The sequence below is a fragment of the Podarcis cretensis genome, assembly GCF_951804945.1.
Source record: "Podarcis cretensis genome assembly, chromosome: 11".
Classification (NCBI taxonomy): Eukaryota; Metazoa; Chordata; class Lepidosauria; order Squamata; family Lacertidae; genus Podarcis; species Podarcis cretensis.
The window spans coordinates 39,785,663-39,810,133 of NC_137180.1; the positions used below are offsets into that span (position 1 = coordinate 39,785,663).

At 38.4% G+C, this 24,471-nt stretch overlaps 1 protein-coding gene across 16 annotated transcripts in view; it reads left to right on the forward strand.

The window, feature by feature from the left end:
* ADAMTS6 (ADAM metallopeptidase with thrombospondin type 1 motif 6) overlaps positions 1 to 24,471 on the forward strand; it is a 124,191-nt gene that overhangs the window by 58,779 nt on the left and 40,941 nt on the right. For all 16 annotated transcript variants that reach the window (XR_013843513.1, XM_079995346.1, XM_079995357.1 and 13 more), the window contains 3 exons: positions 2,239 to 2,380; positions 12,919 to 13,026; positions 22,354 to 22,499. Coding sequence is in view for 15 of the 16 variants with exons in the window: in XM_079995346.1 (XP_079851472.1) it covers positions 2,239 to 2,380; positions 12,919 to 13,026; positions 22,354 to 22,499 (396 nt within the window). In the remaining variant the exon portion in view is untranslated. The remainder of the gene's footprint in view (positions 1 to 2,238; positions 2,381 to 12,918; positions 13,027 to 22,353; positions 22,500 to 24,471) is intronic.

Consider the following 24,471-nt stretch of genomic DNA (forward strand, 5'->3'; position numbering starts at 1 on the left):
TCTGTGTTGATCTAGGATGCAGATGTGTTTGATTAATTTGCAAGTATTTTTTGGCTATTTTTGCAAAAAAAATTAGTTACTCTAGATCAGGGTTGGCTTAACCTGTGGCCCACCAGATGTTTGAAGACTGAAAGGCCCATCTTCCCTGGCCATAGGCCATGCTGATGGGTGTTGGATTCTGACAACATCTGGAGAGACATAGGTTGGCCACCCCTGGTCTGTATTTACTACTTCCATAACTCCCACTAAAATTATAACCTAGGAAAACACTGGCACCAATGTTAGATTGTCTGAATGGCTAATTTTGTTGAGTAGTTTCCATTTATGACTGATTTATTTTGCATATTATATATAGTTTGGAAACTACAGTATGCATATTTGCAGTCATAATGTTGTAAAAATGATTATTTGGGGTTTGGTAGCTATTCAGAGCATCCCATAGTTTTGAGCTTTGGCCACTAGATTTTCAAGTATAGGTGCCTGAATAAGGTGTTTCTTTTTGAAATGATGCCTCTTTAGTTTGGGTCTCGATTGAAATGACTAGTTATCTGAGGCAGTAATTGTTAAGTATAAAGACTATTAGATTCTGTTTATATGTATGTTACTCTTTTGGTGTTGACGGCTGACCTTTTTGGCTTAAAACGCTCTGTAAAATTGAAGTCAGTAAAACAACTCCATATTGTCAGAACTAATCATAAACCATAGTTTAGCATGTGTAAATGCAAGCTTAAAAAGCATCTGTTCTGTTTTGTGCATACTGTTGACTGTACAGAAACTAGTAAATATAATTATAGCTCAGCCTTTGCATGTCTATTCAAAAGTAAGTCCTAATATGTTCAGTGGAGCTTTCTCCCCTTCTCAGCATGTTTATATTTATAACCTTATTAAGTGCAAAGTATAATTTCAAAGGAAGTCTTATTTTTCTTTTAAATGCATTCAAGCAGATCTGTGACTATTAATTCATTCTAAGTTTAGTTATCTTGTGAGCGTTCAGGCTATCTATTTCCCCTCTAATTAGCACTATATATTATGAAGAGCTAATTTTGAATGCTCTAAATACATCCTAAATCCCATTTATGGAAAAAGCCTAGGATTTAAGCCAACCTAGCCTCAAGTTCTGAACAAAAGCCCAAGTACTTCATAATGTTAAGAATGAACTTTGGAATGCAAATCCAAAGACATTTGGGTTCAAATCTGAAAACTGCTGTCAACTCACTGAAGGCATTGTGCAATCTATTCCTACCAGAATTCACCTGTAAAAAGAAAATAAAAAATGTTCTAAGGCTGAACAGAATAAAAATGATTGGGCTGTATCTGACACTGAATTTCCACTGACTCGATGGATTTCTGTGTGCACAACAGAACATCTTCCTTTCCTGTCCCTTCTGTCCCTCAGGAGCAGGTTTTGGGGAGGGGGTGCGAGGGAAGAAGATGAATTGGAGGTCCCATTGGGCTGTAGCCACTGTTACACCACTGGCCTTCTGCTAGTGCGATGATGATGATGATTGCATCAGCAGAAGGCACCAGCAGTGCAGCAGTGGATAAAGCACTTTTCAAGTATGTCAGACTGTAGTCTGTTAGTGGGACACAATTCTATATGAAACGCTAGGATCCAAATAATTGTGCAGCTCATTTTATGTGTCCAAGAGTATGTTCTGCCTCCCCAGTTGGATGCAATAATGCTTCTGAGTCATTGCTAGAAACCACAGAAGGGGAGAGTGCTGTTGTACTTGAATCCTGCTTGTGGGTTCCCACGGGCATCTGGTTGGCCACTGCGAGAACAAGATGCTGAACTTGATGGGCCAGTGGCAAGATCCAGCAGGCTCTTATGTTCTTAAGAGGTCTTTGAACTTTTTTTTTGGTTGACATTTGTAAGATAGCATTGCACTTATTTTCTGTTCTTTCATAAGTTATTCTGCATTTGTGGTAAGAGATGTGGGTGGTGCTGTGGTCTAAACCACTGAGCCTCTTGGGCTTGCCAATCAGAAGGTCAGTGGTTCGAATCAGTGTGATGGAGTGAGCTCCCGTTACTCTGAGCCAGCTTCTGCCAACCTAGCAGTTCGAAAGCATACCAGTGCAGGTAGATAAATAAAAATTCTGCAGTTTAACTGTAACTGTATCACTACTGGATATGTTTATTTGGAACACTTGTTTTACACAACAGAATCCTGATACATATTTTAGCAGTGATAACACTTTATAGTGTTCATAATTTCTTTGGTTCTTTGTGTTGAACAGTTCTGGCCGTGGTACTTGCCTTGATAATGAGCCTCCGAAGCGTGACTTTCTTTATCCTGCAGTGGCACCAGGTCAGGTGTATGATGCTGATGAACAATGTCGCTTCCAGTATGGAGCAACGTCACGTCAGTGTAAATATGGGGTAAGAAGTCTTACGTATCCTGCTTAGTCATTTGTATATATTCATGTCATAAATGTTTAGTTAGATACAATTATTAGTGACATAGTTTTCAATAAATAATTTTCACTGTAAAACTGTTTTAAATAAGGAACAAGAGGTGTTTATGCTGCATCTTTTGCTTGAGACATTTGTGTATATTCTGTTCCCAAATGTTTGGCTAAAAATAAATTGAGCAATTCCTTCAAAATCAAGTGGATGATCTCAAAGCCCTGGCTAACTCATTGCACACATTCCTGATTCCTTGCTTAATTGTAAGCTGCTGCTAATGTCTGGTAGAAAAGGTTCATTAGATACTAAAAATTTCAAGTCTTTCATTATACTATTCAACTGAGTTTTTAGTCATGTTACTGTAATATTAGAATTAAACTTTTTATGAGTATTCAATTTAATTTATTGTATCCTAATATTAAGGAATAGAAATGATATTACTACTGCTGTTAATAAAAATGAGTTTCACTGAGAAAAAAATTATAGGGAGATATTCCTGTTTAATAAGAGTATTGTTATTCAGTGATGATGATGATAATGATGATGGTAATATTAATATGTGCCCTTTAAAATAGCTTAAAATAATATAAATGACATGTTGTAGTTCAGAACACTGATAACAGCATTTTTATAGGCTAAAGCATCAGTTAAACTGATTCTATAGTCCCCATCATCAGCTGGGTTTAAAAATGAAAAAGTTATTAAAAAGTACATTTTATAGACTTTTGAGCCAAGTTACATATTATTTTGTGTACTTTAAAAATAAAATAATTAAGACATAGAATTAGCCAAGGCTATTTAAAAAACTATAATACAATATAATTATAATATAATATATACCTAATCACTTGCACTAATCAGTTCTTTTAAAGCGGTATTACAAAGGGAATTCATTTTAGTATCCCTAGGGTGATAAGTACAATATTATTTTTGGGATGACTCTTGGCAGCTCATACATACCGTGATGGATTTAAAAGTTGTGTGTGGTTGGCTGGCTGGTTAGGTCTCTCATTCTTGATTTCTCAGCAAAGGCCTTTATTGTTTATCTTTAAGCTCCCCCTCCTCCCCCTCTTCTCTCCCCTCCCAATCTCTTTATATCCAGTGCACATGCTTTGGTACTCTCCTTCATTCTTTTCTCTGTATATAGTCATCACATTTTTAGAGTGCATTCTGTATCAGAAGGTTTGAAGACATTTCTTTTTACTAAATGATGTATCAACATAAGGTATATTATGCTTGATTTGCGCTGGAGAATTGGTAGTGTGTATGTTGCTGTTGAGCGAGCAAATCATACTTTTCTTTAGCCTCTTCTCATTTATTCATTGTTGTGTTGACAACATTGTGTAGCTTTGTTTAATGGGTGGGCTCCAAAGAATTGTGGACTAAGGTTCTTTGATGATGCATAGGAGTTTCCGAGCCATTCTGCCCACCTGCGAGTCCTTGTGATCTTGTGGACCACTTTGGCAGAGGTTTTAGGGTGTTATGTGTGGTTCTGTGGTTCTGTTGCAAAGCAGCGGATTCCACCTTTAGTCTATGGAAGGGGTGGGGAACCTTTTTCAGCCTGAAGGCTGTATTCCCCTATGGGTAGCATTTTGAGAACTGCATGCCTCATAGAGCTAGAGCCACAAGTGGCCCGGTCGAGAAGCAAAAGTGAATGAATAATGGTTGTGAGTCAGTTGTACAGTAGTCTACATTCCAACCACACACACCAGAGGTTTACACACACACACACACACACACACACACACACACACACCACATACATCACTTCAGACAAGCAAGAGGCATTATCACATTTCAATGGCACATACAAAAACACTCAAGTTGGACATGGAACGGGATTGGTGAGCAGAATAGCCTGGTGGGAAGTGTGTGGCCTGCAGAGACAAGGCATGATCTGGGAGAGTCTGTTGACAGTTACTAACCCTGATGGATTTGTTCCACCTCCACTGCTAGAGGTGGTATGCTTCTGTATACCATCTGCTGGAAACTACAGATGGGGAATGTGCTGTTGCCCTCAGGTCCATATTCATCTGGGTGACCATGGTGAGAACAGAATGCTGTACTAGATGGGCCACTGGCCTGATTCAACTGGCTCTTTTATGATCTTATATTTTGTACATTTTCCCTAGTGGTGGTATTTGTATATTTTCTCCAGTGGAGTAAAAACAGCTTGCAGGAAGTGTCTTCAGTTGCTGCAATATGTTTTTGAAAAATATCCAACCCTTATACTGTAGTAAAGCAGCAAGAGCAAGCAAGTCAATAGGAATTGGTACTTGGGAGAAAATAAATTCATTAACAATTCATAGGCTAATAGACTTTCTCAAACTTTCTGCTACTTTCTGCTAGTGCTGAGTTGGTATTAGATCCTAGATAATTAGTATTTTGTACTACTATTAGTCTGCCTGTTATAGACCACTGGTAGAAAGTTGATATTAGCTTCAAATGTATATTTGTATATGCTTACATGTTCTGAAATCCATGAATAGCATCAATTCTCTTTCTGCTTGTACACTAATGCCAAAAGCTGGGTCTTTTGAGTCCCTCGATGCACAATTGACAATTTTTTTAAATTGTAAAACGGTAGTATTCAACTAAGATTTACCCAGAGTTAATGGACTTAACTATTGAAATTAACGGGCTTAACTTAGTCATGCTCATTAGTCCCAATGAGTCTACTCTGAGTAAAGTATAATTAAATGCCAGCCATTGCTTCTGAAGTGATTGCTTCTGAAGTGAAGAAAACGTGTGAAGCCCATCAATTGAGGTGCATGTTAAGACTGAAAGAGTACTTCACATAATTAGCAATAAGGAAAATGTTCTGAAAACAGTGGGATACAACAGACAAGCAGAGATATTCCTGTCCTTCCATGTCTTAATTCTCTGTTTACTGTGCTTAGAAATTGAAAGGGAAATGCCATATTCATCAGTACAGTAATGTCTGTTGCAGAATACTATACAGTTGTACCTTGGTTTCTGAACAGCTTGGTTCTTGAATGTTTTGGCTCCTGAATACTGCAAACCTGGAAATGATTGTGAACTATTTTTGGAAGCTGAACGTCCAACAGGGCTTCCGCAGCTTCCAATTGGCTACAGTAGCTTCCTGCAGCCAATCAGAAGCCGTGCTTTGGTTTCCAAACGTTTTGGAAGTCAAACGGACTTCTGGAACAGATTCCGTTCAACTTCCGAGGTACGACTGTAGTCTTGTGCACAATTTAAATCCAGTGAGTGGTGGGGCATCTATCTTAATTGTATACTCCAGCTGCTTCAGGTGCTGCACTATTGTCAATAATTGCTTCAGTGTTTAAATGCTTCTATAAACACTGATATTGCAGTGCAAGATGAACGAGTATAGGAGTCAGGTGCAGAGTGACAAACTGGATCCATGGTTCTGAATCACCCAGTCTCTGGCCAAAAGGACACATTTTAAAGTAATGCATTTTGTAAACAAAGCTTATAGAGCTATTTCTCTTTTGGTAATACAGGTTTTTGCATAGGTTGCCTCTATCTAGAGGTGCCTTGGGCTTTTCTTGAGAAAAGGTTTGCCAGTTCATTCTATAAATAGCCAGAAGATTATGGGCCATCTGGTTTATTTCTGAAGTATGTTCCAACTAAATGATTGGTTTACTTGAGATCCACATGTTGAGTTCTCTTTTCTGATGCCTAGTAGTCTCTTTCTTTTCAACTTTGCTATTCATCTTCTAACCCTGATCTTTCAGGCTGTTGCTAAGGCATTGTTAATGCACACTTCTTTCTATCTTGGCTATCTTTAAAAGCACCAAACAGAGTCTGCAGAAGTAATACATAGTTGCAATGAGAGTCTGGAACAGAGCCTTTGAAATTTTGATACTGGTTTTGATTCCAGTAAGAGTCAAGTGGAAGGAATAGTGGCTAACAATGCAGGAGAAGGTTCAGATGCTAGTTGGCAAGTGGGACATGGGCTGTGGATTTGAAAGGAAAAGTATCTTTTACAGGTGATAGGTGGGAGGTTCATAGATTTGGTAAAGTTCAGATAAGCACCCAATATTTAGGAAAATAAGATGAGAATATAATATACTATACAATAGGAGTTTAAGTTACCATAATTTCTTCAGCATGTATGAATTGATAACATGCTGCACCGCTTCATAATGAGCATTTCTGAAAATGGAGCATTAAGATTTGTAATTTTTGGGTGCTTATCTGAACCTAATCAAACATGTTGAACCTTCTGTGGTTCATACATATCTAATACTCACCCTCATATAAACATGATAAAAGTATGAACAAAATGAGGGTGGAAATATTATAGCTGGACATTTATGCAGCTCTGAATTGGAAATCAGAATCTAAGCTCTGTTTTAACAAATGCTCATCAAGAGGTGCAGCATATTATCTATTATCACACGCTGAAGGAATTATGTGTTGAGATATTTCAATATAAATAGAATTTATATTACAGTAAAATTCTAAATTCATTACAATGTGTTTATCAATGTATTTTCATCTTATTTTTCTCAGTATTGTGAATATTAAAAATATTATTTTGTATAAATTTTTTTATTTAGATTAGATTATATTTTGGAAACATCGCAGCATGTTGATCTTCATGCATTTAAATTTACACTAAGGTGTGTTGTTCTTTTATTATTATTCAGGATCATTTAGATGTATATTTTCAAGATGCCTATATGTTTAATTCTGCATGACATACAGAAAAAAGGCTCCATCATATATAACATATAGGCAAAAGGAAGATAATTTGATTTGCTGTTTTTTTTCTCTAGATGGGTTCAGCTTTCTTTAATTTACTGCAAATACAAGCATCCGAATTCCAAACTGAAGTCATGGAGCCCTAAGATACACCGTTACAGGTTGTCATCTATCTTGTCTTGATCTTGTGAAAGGCCACAGCTTCAGTTTATGTTTTTACTATAGTTGCCCATATTTTTCAGAGAACTGTTCGCTTTTAAGTAATAAAAATGCAGGTGCTGATTTTGAACTGATTTATTAGGTTTCAGATCTTGCTTCTCTTACCTAGTGCAGGTTTTTCACTATGTTATTCAGAAAGTAATATTAAGAACTATTTGAAGTTGGGGAATGAATTTATACTTAACACTCATTGGATGCCAAAAAATAAAACAAAAGAACCTGGAATTGGGATTATTGGGTCAACTAATATTAATTCAAAAACATAAGCATCCTTGCTGATACTGACTCTGGGTATGACCTTTCTAGGCCAGTGTTCTCACGTGATTTTCACACTAGATTATTGGAAACATTTGTTCCAAGGTGTTACTGATACAATAATAGGAATGAAAATGCATAGTCAAGGGGGAAAGGGCAAACTACAGTTTTAATATTGAACTTGTCTATAAATTAGAAAGCACATATTATTTATTTATATCTTTATAAAAGAAAACTTCCAAATGGTAATTGGTTTAAAATGTAAAAGTAACTTACTCTTTTTATACAGAATAATGAATTGTGACTTAGTTTTTGCTGCCAATAAAGTTTTCTGCATAGCCATCAGTTAAATTAAGAAGGTTAAAACAAAACTGTTCAGAAGACTCCAAGATCAAAATGAAAAGAGAAAGAATTTTTTAACTTTTAAATTTGAAAATCTTACTAAAAGGCGTCATGCATCCCATTTAAACACTTATATTTCACATTTCTTTACATTTCCAACACTTATTTTCCCTTGTTTTGTACATTTTTGCCAATTTTACCGGTGTTAAATACCACCTATACATCATTTTCATAAAATTATCTTTAAGTAAAGTACGTTGAAACAAAGGTGTGTCCAGGCTCCCTTGCGCCCTTGGCACAGCAGTGGAGGAACAGCCCAAGGAGCATCCAGATGGGCAGGCTTGCTCCTAGCGACTCCAAGCCAGAGTGGAGAGATATGGTTTTTGGGCCTGCCCCCTTGGCAGTGGCCAGTCTAGCCAACCCCTAATTACACCCCTGTGAATACAGCCATATTTTTTATTTCAATATTAGTCTTAAAAATTATAATGAAACTTTTTCACTTTCTTCTGGGCTTTCAATACAATATTTTATGCAAATTATTACACCACACAATGTATTTCCTTTTAAGACTGTATTGAACAGTAAAAACTCAGCAGAGAGAGAAACAACTTACAAATGATATTAAACAAATTAGCATAAAAGTGTTTGACACTGAATTAGAAGACACAAAATTGGGAGCAGGGGAAGAATGACAGAATCGTAAAAGTACAATGTATATATCACACTGTATTAGATGAGAAGCCTTCAATAGATGTCTAAACAGCAAAGATGCTTGATGAGTCTGCTGGTAGAGCTTTCCACAGTGTGGGAGTGGCAACAGTAAATCGTTGAGGCCAGTTGGACTTCTGAGATATGGGAGACAATGAACCATGCTTCTTCTGATGTTGGATATAAGGATATATCCCACATATTGATGTGGGAAATAAGGGTTCAGGTGGTCCTTATAATTTCTTGTGTTGGTGACCTGTGGAAGTCACTTGGCCGTGCATCACACTTCAACCAGTGTGATGGCAGAGTATGTGGAACATCAGTAGAGACTTCAGAAATTTCCTGCTCCCAGCAGAACTGCTTCTTCCCTGGTGTTAAGGGGAAAACTCTCCCACACAAAGTAACAAAGTGTTTATTGTCTCTAAACAAAGCTAAACACTACTATCTACTATAGACAATTCTTCTGGTCTTTGCCCTGGGGTAGCCCCACATAAAGCGCATCAAAAGGTAAAGGGACCCCTGACCATTAGGTCCAGTTGCGGATGACTCCAGGGTTGCGGCGCTCATCTCACTTTATTGGCCAAGGGAGCCAGCGTACAGCTCGGCTGTGGCCAGCATGACTAAGCCGCTTCTGGTGAACCAGAGCAGCACACGGAAACGCCGTTTACCTTCCCGCTGGAGCGGTACCTATTTACCTACTTGCACTTTGACGTGCTTTCGAACTGCTAGGTTGGCAGGAGCTGGGACTGAACAATGGAAGCTCACCCCGTCGCGGGGATTCAAACTGCCCACCTTCTGACCGGCAAGCCCTAGGCTCTGTGATTTAGACCACAGCACCACCCGCATCCCTATAAAGCGCCTTACAGTAACCCAGTCATGAGGTTATCAATGAGTGGATTACAGTGGCCAGGCTGTTCTGATCCAGATAGTTGGTGTACCAGACAGAGCGACTAAAAGGCTACATATAAGGCCATTTGTGTGCTAGCGACACAAATCACTTTTGGCATCTGATGACAAAGATTTATCAAGGAATAACACAGGCTATGTACCTATTTCTTCAGAAAAGGCAGCTAGCCTAGCTTCTGGACTAGGAAGAGGGTGAATGTGGTGTAGTGGTAAGTGTTGGACTAGGTCTTGGGGAGGCCAGGGTTCAAATCTACACTCGGCCATGAAGCTTACTGGGTGACCTTGCACCAGTCACTGCCTGGCCTACTTCACAGGGTTGTTGTGGGAATTAAATGAGGAGGGGGAAAACAATCTATGCCTCCTTGGGAAAAAAAGTTGGGGTAGAAATGTAATAAATAGTGGGAGCCACCTACTCACAAAGCCTCCATCTTCCCAGAATTCAGACTTAGTATATTAGCTTTTACCCAGTCCACTATTCAGGCACTGGTACAGAGCTTGCCCTGCTATTCCTGATTCAGATGTTATGGAGAAATAGAGATGTGTGTCTTCAGCATACTGAAAGCACCATGCCCCCAAACTCCTAATGACCACTGCCAACAGCTTCATGTAGATGTTAAATTGCATTGGGGACAAAATTGTGTCCTGCAAAACCCTGTAGCATGTCATGGGATGAACATGCCATTCTCAAGACTCGACCATGCAAGTAGGGTGGCCCTGTTATTCTTCGTCTCACAGCAGCTTTTGATATCGGAACACCTGTTCAAGATGGCTGCTACAGGGACAGCATTACAGTGGTTGTTCCTACTTGCATGGTCGAGTCTTGAGATTGGCATGTCCATGTTTAAACATCTCCAGAAATGATAGACATTGAGGATGTTCTTTGAATGTGCCAGACAATGTAGAACATATTCATTTCCACTGTCCATTGTACAAACAGCTATGCAAATGCATGCTATCCTCTTTTTTTGGGTAGTCTAACATCACAGCACAACGAAAATATCAGATTCTGTCTGACCTTAACTCGGAAGTTACTGCAAGGGTGGCTGAGTTTTTGTCAATAGTATCTCTTAGAGTGGTGAATGGCACTATTTAGCAGGAAGAAATCCCAATGAAAATCCCCATTATTATATATTTTACATGGCTGTTTATTTGTATATATTTTAAATTTTTATATATGGATGTGATGGCCTATACTTGTAATGTCTAATAAAGGTTTGGCGAAGGATGTAGAAAGTGGTTTCTCAAAGATTTCCTACAATGTTGTAGCAAAGAACTAAAATCAACTAGATTCTCTAGAATATTATTACAAAAGGGGTTAACTATTCTCAGTTGCTAGACATTTCAGTCATCAGTTTACCAAGGAATAGTCTGGTGGTCCCTGATATAGGTCCATATCCAGGTTTGACCCTGGTCAGGATTGAAATGAGAACCATTTGGGAATCGTATACCCCATTCCAAGCTCCTTGGACAAATGGTGGGAGGTTACTGATCTAGCTTGTGCAGGCATAAAAAGGAACTGTGTGCTTTGAATTCATTTTTTTGTGTGGAAAAGAATGCTACAGTTTTCCTTCACATTACTCAATTGGGTGAGAACAGAAGAGTACATACATCAGCAAATATAATATTACTTTTAATAGGCACAATGCATACTATGTTTCAAAAGTTCAGTGGTAGTAATTTTTGGTAAACTCTTTGATGGAAACAATTTAGGACTTGGTAACACAACGTGTATTTAGTTTCTTGTTACTGCAGACTCAGGTCTACAAGTATAAGGACTCTAAGGCTGCAATACTATAACCTCTTACCAAGGAGTAATACCCACTTAGTGGGAGTTACTGCTGAATGGAAATGTATAATAAAGTGTGCAATATTTTGCCACACACATTTCCTGACTACCTTGCTTGTGTGTGGAACGATGAACTCCATCTATCATAGATTTAAACCCTGCTTTGGTTTAATTATCACTTATCCTGGCAAGAAAGAGATGAGTCAATATAAGGTCACTACCTTTTTCCTGAAAAGGCTGCTATACTTTTAAACATTTGCATGATTGCAAAAAATCAGCAGAAGAATGTTTCTCCAACATTGCATTCACATATGGGAAATGACACATCTGCCAAATTTTCTGCCTGTTATGTAGATGTTAAAAGCACAGGAGGCCTGCAAGATGAACAAATGGCAGCTATAGTCAGCAGCCCCTCATATTTTCATGTGGTGTGGATTCCCTTTCAACTCTTTGATTGCATTAATAAATCAGAGCCTGAAGTGAATTGAGGAGTTGTTATTCCAGGATGACTGATCATGCTTGCAGGTCTTCACAGTAGGTTTTTCATAGGTTTATTGCTGGAGCCACAGTGGAAAGTGAATGTCATCAGTGGGGGTTCTGTTTTGTTTTTTTCCTGATTTGTTAGTGTGGGAAGATTCTGCAGTACCTCTGAGCTTCCTGGGGGAAATTTGCAGCAAAAGGTCAGTAAGAATGATTCTGTCAGGATGCAAATCCCGCAGAATGTTTCCCCCTCCCCAGCACTGTGCTCTGAAAGGAGGATGTTTCACTTTCTTTGCACAATGCTGTGGGATCCAAGCTGCTATACCAGACATTCTACCCTAGTGTGATTACTAATAATTTATGTATGGTGAGTAAAGGGGATTTGTACATAGGGAGACTGGGAAAGTTTAGTCTTCATCTGCTGAGGTTGAAGACAGTGCCCAGACTGTCAAGGTAAAAGGAATTAAATATTTATCTAGTGGTGGGAATGGATCTGCAGAGGAAAGTGGGTGGTTTCTGTATCTCGTGTGCTAAAAACCCTTCATTGCCTAGCTGCTGTAGCTAGGCAGCTAGGCAGTAGACAATCTCATTGCCACTCCACTAAAATGGGAGTTTCCTGCTCTTCTAAAGAATCTGCATTAGGAACATGCAAACGGTGCCCCTGGAAGAAAGAGTAACTGTGTACACAATTCCAGATTTATATTGATAGTTTCAGACTTTGATGACAGAATATTCAAGGCCAAGTCACACAAGTCATTTTTGGACTTGTGTGTGGTAAACCATTTATCTGCCCAGTTTATCACAAAAGTACTACCACACTTACCCAAGATTGTCTTTCTGCACACAGCCCAACAAGAGTGTAATGTTAATGAGGCTTATGGTAAATGATTCAGACACTTTTATTATGTGGTAAATCAAATCAGGATTTAATTTACAATAACTCTGTTTTATAGGAAGCTGATGTGAATTGGTCCATATTAATGAATATTCTCAAATATATTTCAGCCTGTTTCTTTCTATGGAGAGAGAGCAATGCATTTTGAGGACAATGTGTGTGTTAAGGAGCATTTGAACCAATTTTATTCAGTTATTCTGAACAACTTGCTTCTGCCTTCTTTCCCAGGAAGTGTGTAGAGAGCTTTGGTGTCTCAGCAAAAGTAACCGCTGTGTTACCAACAGTATTCCAGCAGCTGAGGGCACCCTTTGCCAGACTGGGAGCATTGAAAAGGGGGTGAGTTGGAATGACTTTTAATTCAAGTTATCATGCAATTGTTTCCAGGTTGTGCAAGACCCAGAAAATGTATGCTAAGATAACTAAAAGAGATAACAATTAAATGTCTGTATAAGAGTTTCCAGAATGAAAAGCTTAATTGATTCTGTAACTGAACATACAATAATTAACAAAGCAACAAAACTTAGGATTTTATTTTTTAAAAAGCATTTTTAGTAGTGCTTAGGATTCTTTGTTGTGGTCTCGCTGTGCTACCCCATATATGGAAATGTGTCTGTAGAAGCCACAGGTAGAACTATCTAGAAATTTCTTGGGCAGCTCTAGCCTCCTCCCTTTGCACTTGCTCCAGAAACACTATTGTTTTAACACAACGTAAGAAATTAAGGAAACAATTATGAAGATCTTTTTCCTTAACTTCTTATGCTGCATTTGGTTTTGTTGGTTCAGGTTATTTCCCTTCACTTTTTCTTCTTCTGTGCTGTACTCCTATAAAACTCTTGTAAGCATTTCTGACATACTGAGCATGAGAGAAGAGCTCAGTGGCCAACAGATCCTGCCTCAGATTTGAACTTGGAATTAGTGAATACCTTAAGGCTATCTCTGCATCAGAACTAGTAAAATGGCAATGGTGGGGGGCAGGTGCCATGTATAAATATGCATTCCTAGAACTGACAGATCGTATTGCCCAGGATAATTATCATAATCCAGAGTTGCTCATCCTCTTTTCCCACATTTGTGTTAGCCAAAATAATAATTTCATATTCCTCTACAGCTGGTTGTGAACATTGAATTGTTGGAGAGGATATTCTGCAGGGCTTAGGCATTCCTTCTGAATTTAGTGAAGAAGATCCAGATCTATCTAGCCCAAAACCTCAGAAGGGAAATGGGTTTTAAAGCACCTCAGTGAAACTGACTCTTTGAACCTCAGAGATTTCTGGCCACATTGTGGTTCCTATTACTGTTGCATGTAGAGTCCTCAGAGACTCTACACTGGAATATTGGAGTATTAACATACTTTTCTGCTTTCATATACTTACTGTGTATATTCAGTACAAGCACAATATGCTGTTGTCCAGCTGTTAAGATTAGATTGGCTCCCATAATTCTACAGAACTCTCCAATTCCTGAAGGAATTCTTGCTCAAGCTTTCTTTGGTGTTACTTACTGTTCTTAGTGAGTGGAGAACATGTGTAAGACTTTGGCTACTAATACAAATTTGTTGTTCCACCTGCCTTGGGAGTAGATACTGCTCAAAAACATCAGAGATCTGCACTGCATTCATCACTATAGAACAGATTCTGTATGGTGAGTATCTTGCCTTACTCGGCTTCAAACCTATTTATCTGCATCCATGACTGTAATGGTAGCTTACACCATATACCTATAGCCTGCTACCACCAGTTTTAATTTGGGGAAAGATTGATATCTTCCTTAAAATCTTTTTGAGAATGAGAAAAAGCTAACTGATATTTCTACATTGAAGCTTCTTATCTGGCTAAATAGCTAGATTGTGTAGAGTATTGGTTAGTCCACAACTTGTTTAGAGGTGTGCATGACTTAGCTCTTCAACTTTAATTCTCCCTTGCAAAGGTGTACTGTTCATTTCCTAATAAGAGTGAAAATACTGAGAATACCAGAACCATGACTTGATCTTTTCATCCCAGCTACTTAAAGAGGTACAGGTTATTTCCATCTGGTCATTTATGCACTCAATCCTCTCCAAGGTATATCATTATACCATCTCTCATTCAAGAAGAGCAGAATGTTGGACTTCTACAAAGACAGCTAGAGGGGTTATTTCAGCATTCTGTACCACAGTACGCATATACCCATGGTGGAATATATTTCTAAAAGAACTGCCAAACCTGATTCCTGTGCCTCATTTCTGGACTTTTCAGTGGAACTGCCTTCTTGTACTAAGCATCTCTCATTAGCAAACCCTTCAAACAGCTTTCTACTTGCCACTTATGTTGGTTTTTGTACTAGGTTATCTTTCTTGTAGCACTCACATTGGCTGGAAAAGGAATAGGATTTCTGTCTGATCTACAGTTTTTCAAGAGAAATATGTTCCTTACTATAGAACAAAAGTTCTAACTAAATGGAGTCTCTTAATTTCATACCTTGCCAGTCCTCTTGCCTAGCCCAGACTCTCATTCAAGTGGGCAATGCACTCTCTTCCTTTAATGAGTTTTACCTTTCTGTGTATCATGTACTTCATTTGTGTGGCATGTACATTTGCATGGTGAACAATCATTTTTACCCTGTGGAAGTTCCAGTGATCCAGCACCAACATAGAGAGTATCCAAGTGACTGTTGAGAACAACTGAGAATTGCTTTGATATCCAAAGCAAATTTTTGAGTCCCTCTGAGTGCAACATATGCAAGCTCATTTGGGTCTTCTGTAGAGACCTGGAGTATTACTTTGGGTGTCCAAGTGAAAGCAGTTAAAAGACTTAGGGAAGCAATCTCTTGTATGCTCACCATCACCTGACAGTCTGCTACAGTTAACTTTTAGTTTGTGAGTCTGTTAAACTTAGAATCACTGGAGTCGTTAAAGAAGAAAATTATGTTGCTTTCCTATAATTATTATTCAAGCTGTTCTCTACTGATGAGTCTCAATTGTGGTATCTTACTTGCGGAAGTAGGACTTACCCATCTTCCCCTTCCCCATGCAGTTTCCTGTGTTGTCCTTAAATCTGCTCTAGAGGGTTATGGATGTCAGGGGTCCTCTTTTCATGTTAAGACTTAGTCTGTTTCTTGTCTCAGCTTGGAGCAACATCCTCTCTGAGAGGGAAGGTGTTGGCTCTATGCCTTACTTTCTTACATGACATCTACTGTGCAAGGGAGATGATAAAATACTAGTGCTTCCTCATGCCTGATGCTTTCTGCCAAGTTCTACCTGTGGTCTGGCCAGGGCCATCCCAGACATGTGGCAGCACAGAAAGCCGCTTGCAGAACAATTGTCACAGGTAAGTAGCTTTTTTTAATAAGTAGTTTGAAACACAAAACATGCATTTCCTATTATTATTATTTTAAAAATACAGTCTAGTTTCAAGTTGTATGACATTGCATTTTTTAGACTAGCTTTTAGACTTTTAGATGACCTGCTGAAATAAATTTATTATTTTCTTTCTTCAATGAGAGGAGAGACACTTTCTTGGATATATCCTGCCCATTCACTCCTTGAATGCCATCTGCTAAAGCTAAAGTGTCTTAATTGTTGAAGTTTTTGTGAGCACAAAACTGTCTGTCTTACCCTAAGTGATCACTTAAGAGTTATAGGGCGTCTAAAGCTCATGATTTCCTGGCAGCCAATTTTTCTCCTAGCTTGCATTAGCCATCTGCTCTCCTATTTGCTTTCTGGTCTTTTCTGACAGCCTTTGGTATTTTCTTCTCTGTATCCCACATATTTTGCTTTCTGCTAATTCTCCCCTCACCTCCTGGCTGATGGCCCATTAAATAATGGAAAATGTAAATGCACTAGCATGCAATGCATAAAGACAATTGAAACTGTCACTGAAAGAAGTAACTGAGAATAGATTCACCCAACTATATTTTTCACGTGATTTGCAACTATTGGTTAATAGACTGCTTCTTTTCAAACTACTAAAACATACTAGGTGACGTTGGCATAAGCTAGTTTGAAAATTTTATCAATCAGTATTGAGAGAGGTGTCATATGCAATAAACTTATTGCATGATAATTACAGTGTGAGCTGATTTTGTGAATCAACTCTAAATAAGGATCATCTTTAGGAGCCCAATATTTTTTATTAATTAATTCTATTTGTAGAGCAATTTGGAGTCAATAGAACTCTAGTACTTACTTTAGAGATGTTAAGGCTGACCTTGGCAGCTGCTCTCTTGATAGGTAAAGGGACCCCTGACCATTAGGTCCAGTCGTGGCCGACTCTGGGGTTGCGGCTCTCATCTCACTTTATTGGCCGAGGGAGCCTGCGTACAGCTTCCGGGTCATGTGGCCAGCATGACTAAGCCGCTTCTGGCGAACCAGAGCAGTGCACAGAAATGCCGTTTACCTTCCCTCCAGAGGGACCTATGCAGGGAGTGAGCAACGGGAGCTCACCCCGTCACAGGGATTCGAACTGCCGACCTTCTGATCAGCAAGTCCTAGGCAAGTCCTAGTTTAACCCACAGCGCCACCCACATCCGCTCTCTTGATAGACTGGTTCAATTGTTAGCTTCTTGCTGTATTGCTTAGGCAGGGCAAAATGTTAGATTATCTCATTCAGGTGTTTGGAATTCCTATAAATAGCGGTAGCTACTAGCCACAATGGTTATGCTCTACCTCCACAGTTGGATGTAGCAATGCTTCTGAATAGCATTTGCTGGAAACCACAGGACAGGAGAGTGCTCTTGTAACCACAGGACAGGAGAGTGCTCTTGTACTCGTGTTCTGCTCCCTGGTTTCCCACAGGCATCTGGTTGACCACTGTGAGAACAGGATGCTGGACAAGACGGGCCATTGGCTTGATCCAGCAGGCTAGTCTTACACTCTTGTTTCCAGCCTTTCATCTTTGACAACTGTTATTAAATGAGTAGTTTGTCTGCATTGTCAGACAAAACCTGATATTCTCAGTCTGTCCAGCCATTTAATGCCATCCAAATATTATTTAATATATGTGGATATATCCATTTAGCTCTGCCAATCTGACTTTTCTCCTGAGTATGAGACTGTAGTTGTGGTCTCTTTCTCAAGATCAGTAGAGTAAATTGTAGCCTATTAATCTGAGTTATCATTTGATGACAGTTGATGATGAACTAAAATAGGTACAATCCAACTGTAACTGACAATTATTATATATGCTAAAACATTCTTATTAAATGTTTCAGTTTCTACCTTTATCAGTAACAGAAGCTTCATGTCTGAGGATGGCTTATAAGAAACTTATAAATAATACATTTCATATTATCCAAATTGTAAATAAAGTTTAATTTGAAAAGCAAGTACTGCATACATTTTATGTTTTCTCCATTTTTGTTCCCTGGACCAAAAAAAGAGAATAAAAATATATTCTTTCTATGGCTTCATAGTTTCAGACAGTTTCATATATTACTTAGCAGTGTAATCCTAACCATGTCTACTCAGAAGTAAGTTCTATTGATTTCTATGGACTCAGTCCTATATAAGTGGGGTTAAGAATGCAGCTTAGATTGCATTATTATTTATTATTTCTTTCAAGTATTTGTGCATTGCTTTTCATAAAAAGGCGATTTACAAGGAAATCAAACAACTAAATTAAATACAACAGATGAAACATCATAAAGTAAGGTTCCACTCATTTAGTACCCACACAAATTCGAAGCCCACAAACACACCCCGGTATCTCAGTCAGTCTACACCTGGACACTTTTACCCACACATACACACAAATCCCTTACACTCAACAATTATCAGTCCCAACAATCCACTGAGTACATACCAAAAGACTGTACTGTAGCCTCCAATTTCTTGCACCCACCTGAGAAGTGGTTAGGCTCCAACCACAGTCCTATGTTCTCACTCTTGGACAGCACCACACATCCCCACTCTCAGCCAATGCCTTGTACTGTATTTTGAAATTCCCAAGCACTGACTATTCCAATAGGAAATGATCCAAAAGCTTTTCAAGCCACAGAATCTCAGAGAAAACTAAGCTATTGAAATATATTCAACTGTCTTCAGAGATTTGCTTTATTAGTTGTGTTGCCTCATTAAGTGCATTGTGCTAGGAAATTCCTAAATTAATCTTCCTTTTCTCGCTTATTCTTCATGAAGAACAAAAGACTATCATGCCTGCAGGCCTTTTTACACATATGTTATGTATCTCAATCAAGAACCAGTGTTATACCATGGATAAAATGCCAGACTAGAACAGAGACTAACATTAAAGTCCCCAGTCAACAGTTGGGCTGGTCTCAAAACTACCTCATCAGAGCTGTTGTGATGATAAAATGAGGAAACCTCTTGAGACCCTTGGAAGAAGTGCTGAATATAGTTGTGGGTGTTTATGTAAATTTAATTAATGATGTTCTAATGTTGATAGCCACCATTAGAAAGTGGCAATTTGAAATAGCAATTCTGCTGTAGGCCATCCAGCCTCTCTTTCTAGTACAAATGTCAATAAATGAAGGAAGGCTGTTGGAAGAACACAGCATCTTAGCTATTTAATTGCTTTTTAACCAGCGCTTGATAAGGCACTGGCTTCTAGTCTTTTATTAATAAGACTCAATAAATATATTTTGTATTCTTGTAAAATAATAGCAATCAGTGTACTTTTATTTTGTGAATAAAATCAGTGTGTTTTTATTTTATGAATAAAATTGTGAATATTTTGTGCTGCAGTGAGGAGGAGAGTTATGGGGATAGCAAGAGGATAAGCATACAATTACTACTTGGTTGAGCAGGCTGTAGTTTTATTGCCAACCCTGCTTCCAAGAGGCAAGAGATACATACATTGTTGCTGCTACCAGAGACCAAAGGCCCAGTTGATGTGCTGTCCCAGCAACTATTGTTCTCCCCTCCCCCAGGGAACTGTTCTTTAGTACTGTACTTTAATGCTGTCATAGAGAAAGTGCATGTCAATAACAAATATATTCAATCACAGTTAAGCTTAAATATGCCTTTTACAATTGGATGATCCACTAGCAATGACCTTGAGCTCTGACTATGGTTTTTAAAAATATGTTTTGGAACCACTGGAGTGGAGAGGCATGTAGCTTAGAAACCTTTATTCTCTCTTGAAAAGAACACAGGAAATTTCTTTGGTGGCATCACCTGGAACCTAGGTTGTGAACCATTTAGGATATTTTTATTTATTTGTCCTTCATTTAATTAAGATGTGATGGTTAATTTTGATTGTAAAATCAAGGCATTTTTAAAAATTAAGTATTATGTCTGCCCTACTCTTACATGGCTGGTGCTGTGGGTTAAACCACAGAGCCTAGGACTTGCCGATCAGAAGGTCGGCGGTTCGAATCCCCGCGACGGGGTGAGCTCCCGTTGCTCGGTCCCTGCTCCTGCCAACCTAACAGTTCGAAAGCACGTCAAAGTGTAAGTAGATAAATAGGTACCGCTTCAGCGGGAAGGTAAACGGCGTTTCTGTGTGCTGCTCTAGTTCGCCAGAAGCAGCTTAGTCATGCTGGTCACATGACCTGGAAGCTGTACGCCGGCTCCCTTGGCCAATAAAGCAAGATGAGCGCTGCAACCCCAGAGTCAGCCACGACTGGACCTAATGGTCAGGGGTCCCTTTACCTTTACCTTACTCTTACATGTAGCTTCCAGTGGTCTCCCATGCAGATTGCTGATCTGATCCACAGTTGCTCAGCTTCATAAAACATGAAAATGATTCTATGAAGATGTATATTTGAGTTAAATGATCAGGAAGTCAACATGTCATTGTAATATCCCTTCAGTGCGGTATAAATAATGCACTAGACATCCTGGCCTCTCACTAAATGGAAGCCATTGTTTCTGTTTTCTTACTGTGTTATTATTACCTCTATTTGAATTTAAACAAGTGGCTTCCCATATCGAAATGTTACCATATTCATAGCCAACCTGAATGAATACTTAATCATATCCAGCTAACTGATACCATGTCCACTTCAGCCCTGCTAGTGCTCTTGTATCCAAATACTTTATAGTACCCAAACTAAAAGTAATTACAACATGCCATAAAAGTGGGTATTGGAAGTAGTTTCAGGTAATGTGGTTGAAAATAAAGGCTCAAGCTTCACTAATTCATCTCAACATCATTCCCATTTTTCCTTGAGCCCTTAAAGTTTCTGGACTTGCACAGGTTGGAGAGTAAAATAAAGAAGGTTCTGCATTATATAGCTTCCACTTCAGCACACATTAATAGCTCTAACCTGACTGCTGCTGTGTTCTTTTTTCTTTTGTAAATTGTGCTCAGAACATGGGTAAGAAACTTCCTTTTTCAGTGCCATTAATAACAGTTGGATCTAGGCTAGCAATGCAGTTCTATGCGTAGTTACTCAGAAGTAATTACCAATGACACTTACTTCCTAATGTGTTTAGTATTACAGCCTTGTTCTCATTTAAATTCATATACAATTTTGTTCATTTAACCTAGTGTGGATCCAGCCCATGGTCAGTATTGCTTGACAGTACTGGTAGACACTGTGGTTTGCTCCAGATGTTGTTGGACTACAACTTCCAGTAGCCCAGCCAGGATGGCCAGTGGTCAGGGATTATGGAGGTTATATTCCAACAATATCTGGAAGGTGCCACTTTGTCTACTCCAAGTTTAGATCAAGATTCTTGTATCAAGTTGGGTATTTCTACACACACACACACACACACAGAGAGAGAGAGAGAGAGAGAGAGAGAGAGCCCAAATCCAACCCAGATTATTTATTAAAAGATAATGTGACATTGTTTTGTACCATATCTGTGATAAGGTAAAATTCATGTTCAAATTTTACTGGATATGGGCAAATGTCTCATTATTTTGATAGGACAAATGGTTTCATTTTCTGTAATATTCTTCTCTTATTTTCTACAGTGAAACAAGACATCCAAATTTGGGCTTAAATCAGGACTGTAGGGCTTGGTCTAATTTGATATGAAAAAAATATTCCACTCAAGTTAAAGCACAATTTGTCTCAAACTAACTCAATGCCCTATCGTAAAAGAATAATAATAATCCAGGTTAAATGCTTTGCTGATATCTGTCTTAAAATTTCAGTTTATATGTTCATTCAGTCTCTGAACAACTGGCTAGTCAGTAAGTTTAAATACTTTTTTCTTTGTTTCTAGTGTCTTGGCATTACTTTTATTATGTCTGCAGTGTAAGTGTAGATGAAATACTGCTTCAAATTCCTCTTCTATTGTAACATCATCTATACGTCAGTGTTTTTTTAAAGGAAAAGCAATAACCCTCATAAAAATTCCTAACTGGAGAATTTTCCATGTTGTGCTATTAAACCATTAGTTGAAATATAGGTGTGAGTTTGTTTCTTAAACACTCTTAAAAGTATACGTAATGTCTAAAGAACTGTTTCAGTAACTTGCAGTTTATTTAAATGAGAAATGGTAAGCTTGTGTATGAAAAGAAAAATGCTGTCTTGTTAAACTTTTATGTATGGTAGGGATTTATTATTCGGGCTAAGCCTAAAGATAAATAACAAATAGCACTTGCCTTCACCAATGACTAAACATGGCTAAAGAAATTTAAACCTCTGTATGTTATCTATACAAGAAATGCTGTTGCCTATAATTGGTCAGTTCCTGACCCATATATTTTTCTGTCCTGATAATTCTATCAGTTCAAAGCTAATTCTGTGTTTTCTATGAAATCTTTTCAGTGGTGTTATCAGGGAGAGTGCGTACCTTTTGGCACTTGGCCCCAGAGCATAGATGGGGGTTGGGGTCCCTGGTCAATATGGGGAGAGTGCAGCAGGACCTGCGGGGGAGGAGTCTCATCATCCGTAAGACACTGTGACAGTCCAGCGTAAGTAGCTAAAGTAAGCCAGAGCCAGCAAAAAAGGCATATTTGGAAATGTTTCAAAAGTGTGGTTTCACATGTTATCTGTAAAAACGTTTCAGTACTGTGCCAATACTTGTCTTTAAAATAGCAGACAGGATCAGCTATCCTGGAGAAGCTTTGCAGACATACTTTCACATTTTTAAATATATGCATTAAGCACACGCTATACAAATAGATTCTATATTTAATATTTAGAAGGTAATTTTTGCTTCTCACAGCTTCCATTTATGGAAAACAAACAGTCAGTAAATTCTACTTATGGTAATTAAAAGTTGTTTCAGGTGTTCATTAGTTTTGCAAACTTACTAAAAATGCAAACTAAATCTTAAGATTTTGAATATTTGTCCCTACGAGACAATGGCCTAGTTTGCACACCACAGGAACAGGCTATTTGAGAATGTTTTAGCTGATGGATGTGAAAGTAATCTATACAAAGTACCCTTTGGATTCTCACATCACTTTAAAGCCAACTGATTTAATGCAAAGTACGCAACAATTTCCACAGTGCTCATCCTCTGCTCCTTCTGCACCATGGACCAAACAAACAAACCAGAGCCTGGCTTGTCATGGCCTCCGAACCCAGACTTGCAGTTTGTTTCCTACAAACAAACCATGAGCAGTAAACAAAGAACCAACTTTGGTTATAGCTTGTGGTTTGTTAAAGGGGAAACAAATAACAACGCTGGGTTCATATGCAACAAGATGACTCTGGCTTATTTTGTCCATGGTGCACCAGGAGCATTGCAATGAACTTCTGAGCTTTGCGCAGAAGTTCACATTAAATCATAGTTTGGTTTAAACTATGGTTTAGTGTCATGTATGAAAGAAGACAGTGATGCTTTCAGTAGATTACTTTCATACAAGCTAGATGTTTATCATTTTCTTTAATAGGGTTCCTGAAAAGCCCTTATTGTGTTGCCATTAACATTTTTATTTCATAGTTCTTAATTACGCAATCATCTTATTACTCTTAAGAGTTGTTCAGAGAACATTATTGCCTGTATTCTGGTGTCACAGCTCCAAACTATGAGGTCATTTGTGTCCTCTCTATTCATAGCTTTGTCAGTTGCAAGCAAAGCTCTTAAAAGAGACCTTTTTTGGCTCAGAGCTCCATATATACGCACACATGTACAATTGGTTGATTTCTGAGAACTGCAAAGTATGCTGAAAAACTGATAAAAGCAAAACCATAGTAAAGGCTGCTGCTCTTCTCCAAACCTAACATTTTAACACTCTTTTTTACTAGCCTGTGCTTCACAGGCAATTATAGACAAGGACAAGAGACCTTAACTTTACAGTCACAGCTCTACTACCATCCCCTCTCCAGCATTCAGCACTGCCCACTGAAATCAATTTATCTAACCTCTTCCTTCCTTTTTTGTCTAGTGACAGAAGTATATTAAGTGAGTGTTGATGGCTCAGCTACATTCCATAAAGGAATTAAATTAAAAGAACACTGCAAGAGGACCCTTTACTCCCCTCTACCAAACATCAGATGACAGGTGTTTCAAAGTAGCTGCTGGACACTGAACTGCCTTTGAGGCCCTTTCAGATATTATAAACATATTATATTACATATAAACACTTTTGTGTAGTAAAATCATGAAGGTATACTAATCACAAATAGGCACATGCATTAGAAAATTGAACATCACTGTAAAAAAAAAGCCTGCAACATTATTATGTGGTTGTCAGAAAGATCATATGATAGATGGGGTTCACAGATTCTGAACATATAATTATGGGGGGGGGACCTTTACATAAGTCTAGTTTGAAACATGCCCCAACATCTTTATTATTAATAGTCTATTCTTCTTTGTCTTTCAGTGGGACTTCATGCTCACTTTGGCAGTTGCTTTCTTCACAAAGCCTTTTGTAGTAAAAATCATAAATACAGGATGACTCACTCTTGCAGTCAGGTTTAAGAAAGATATTG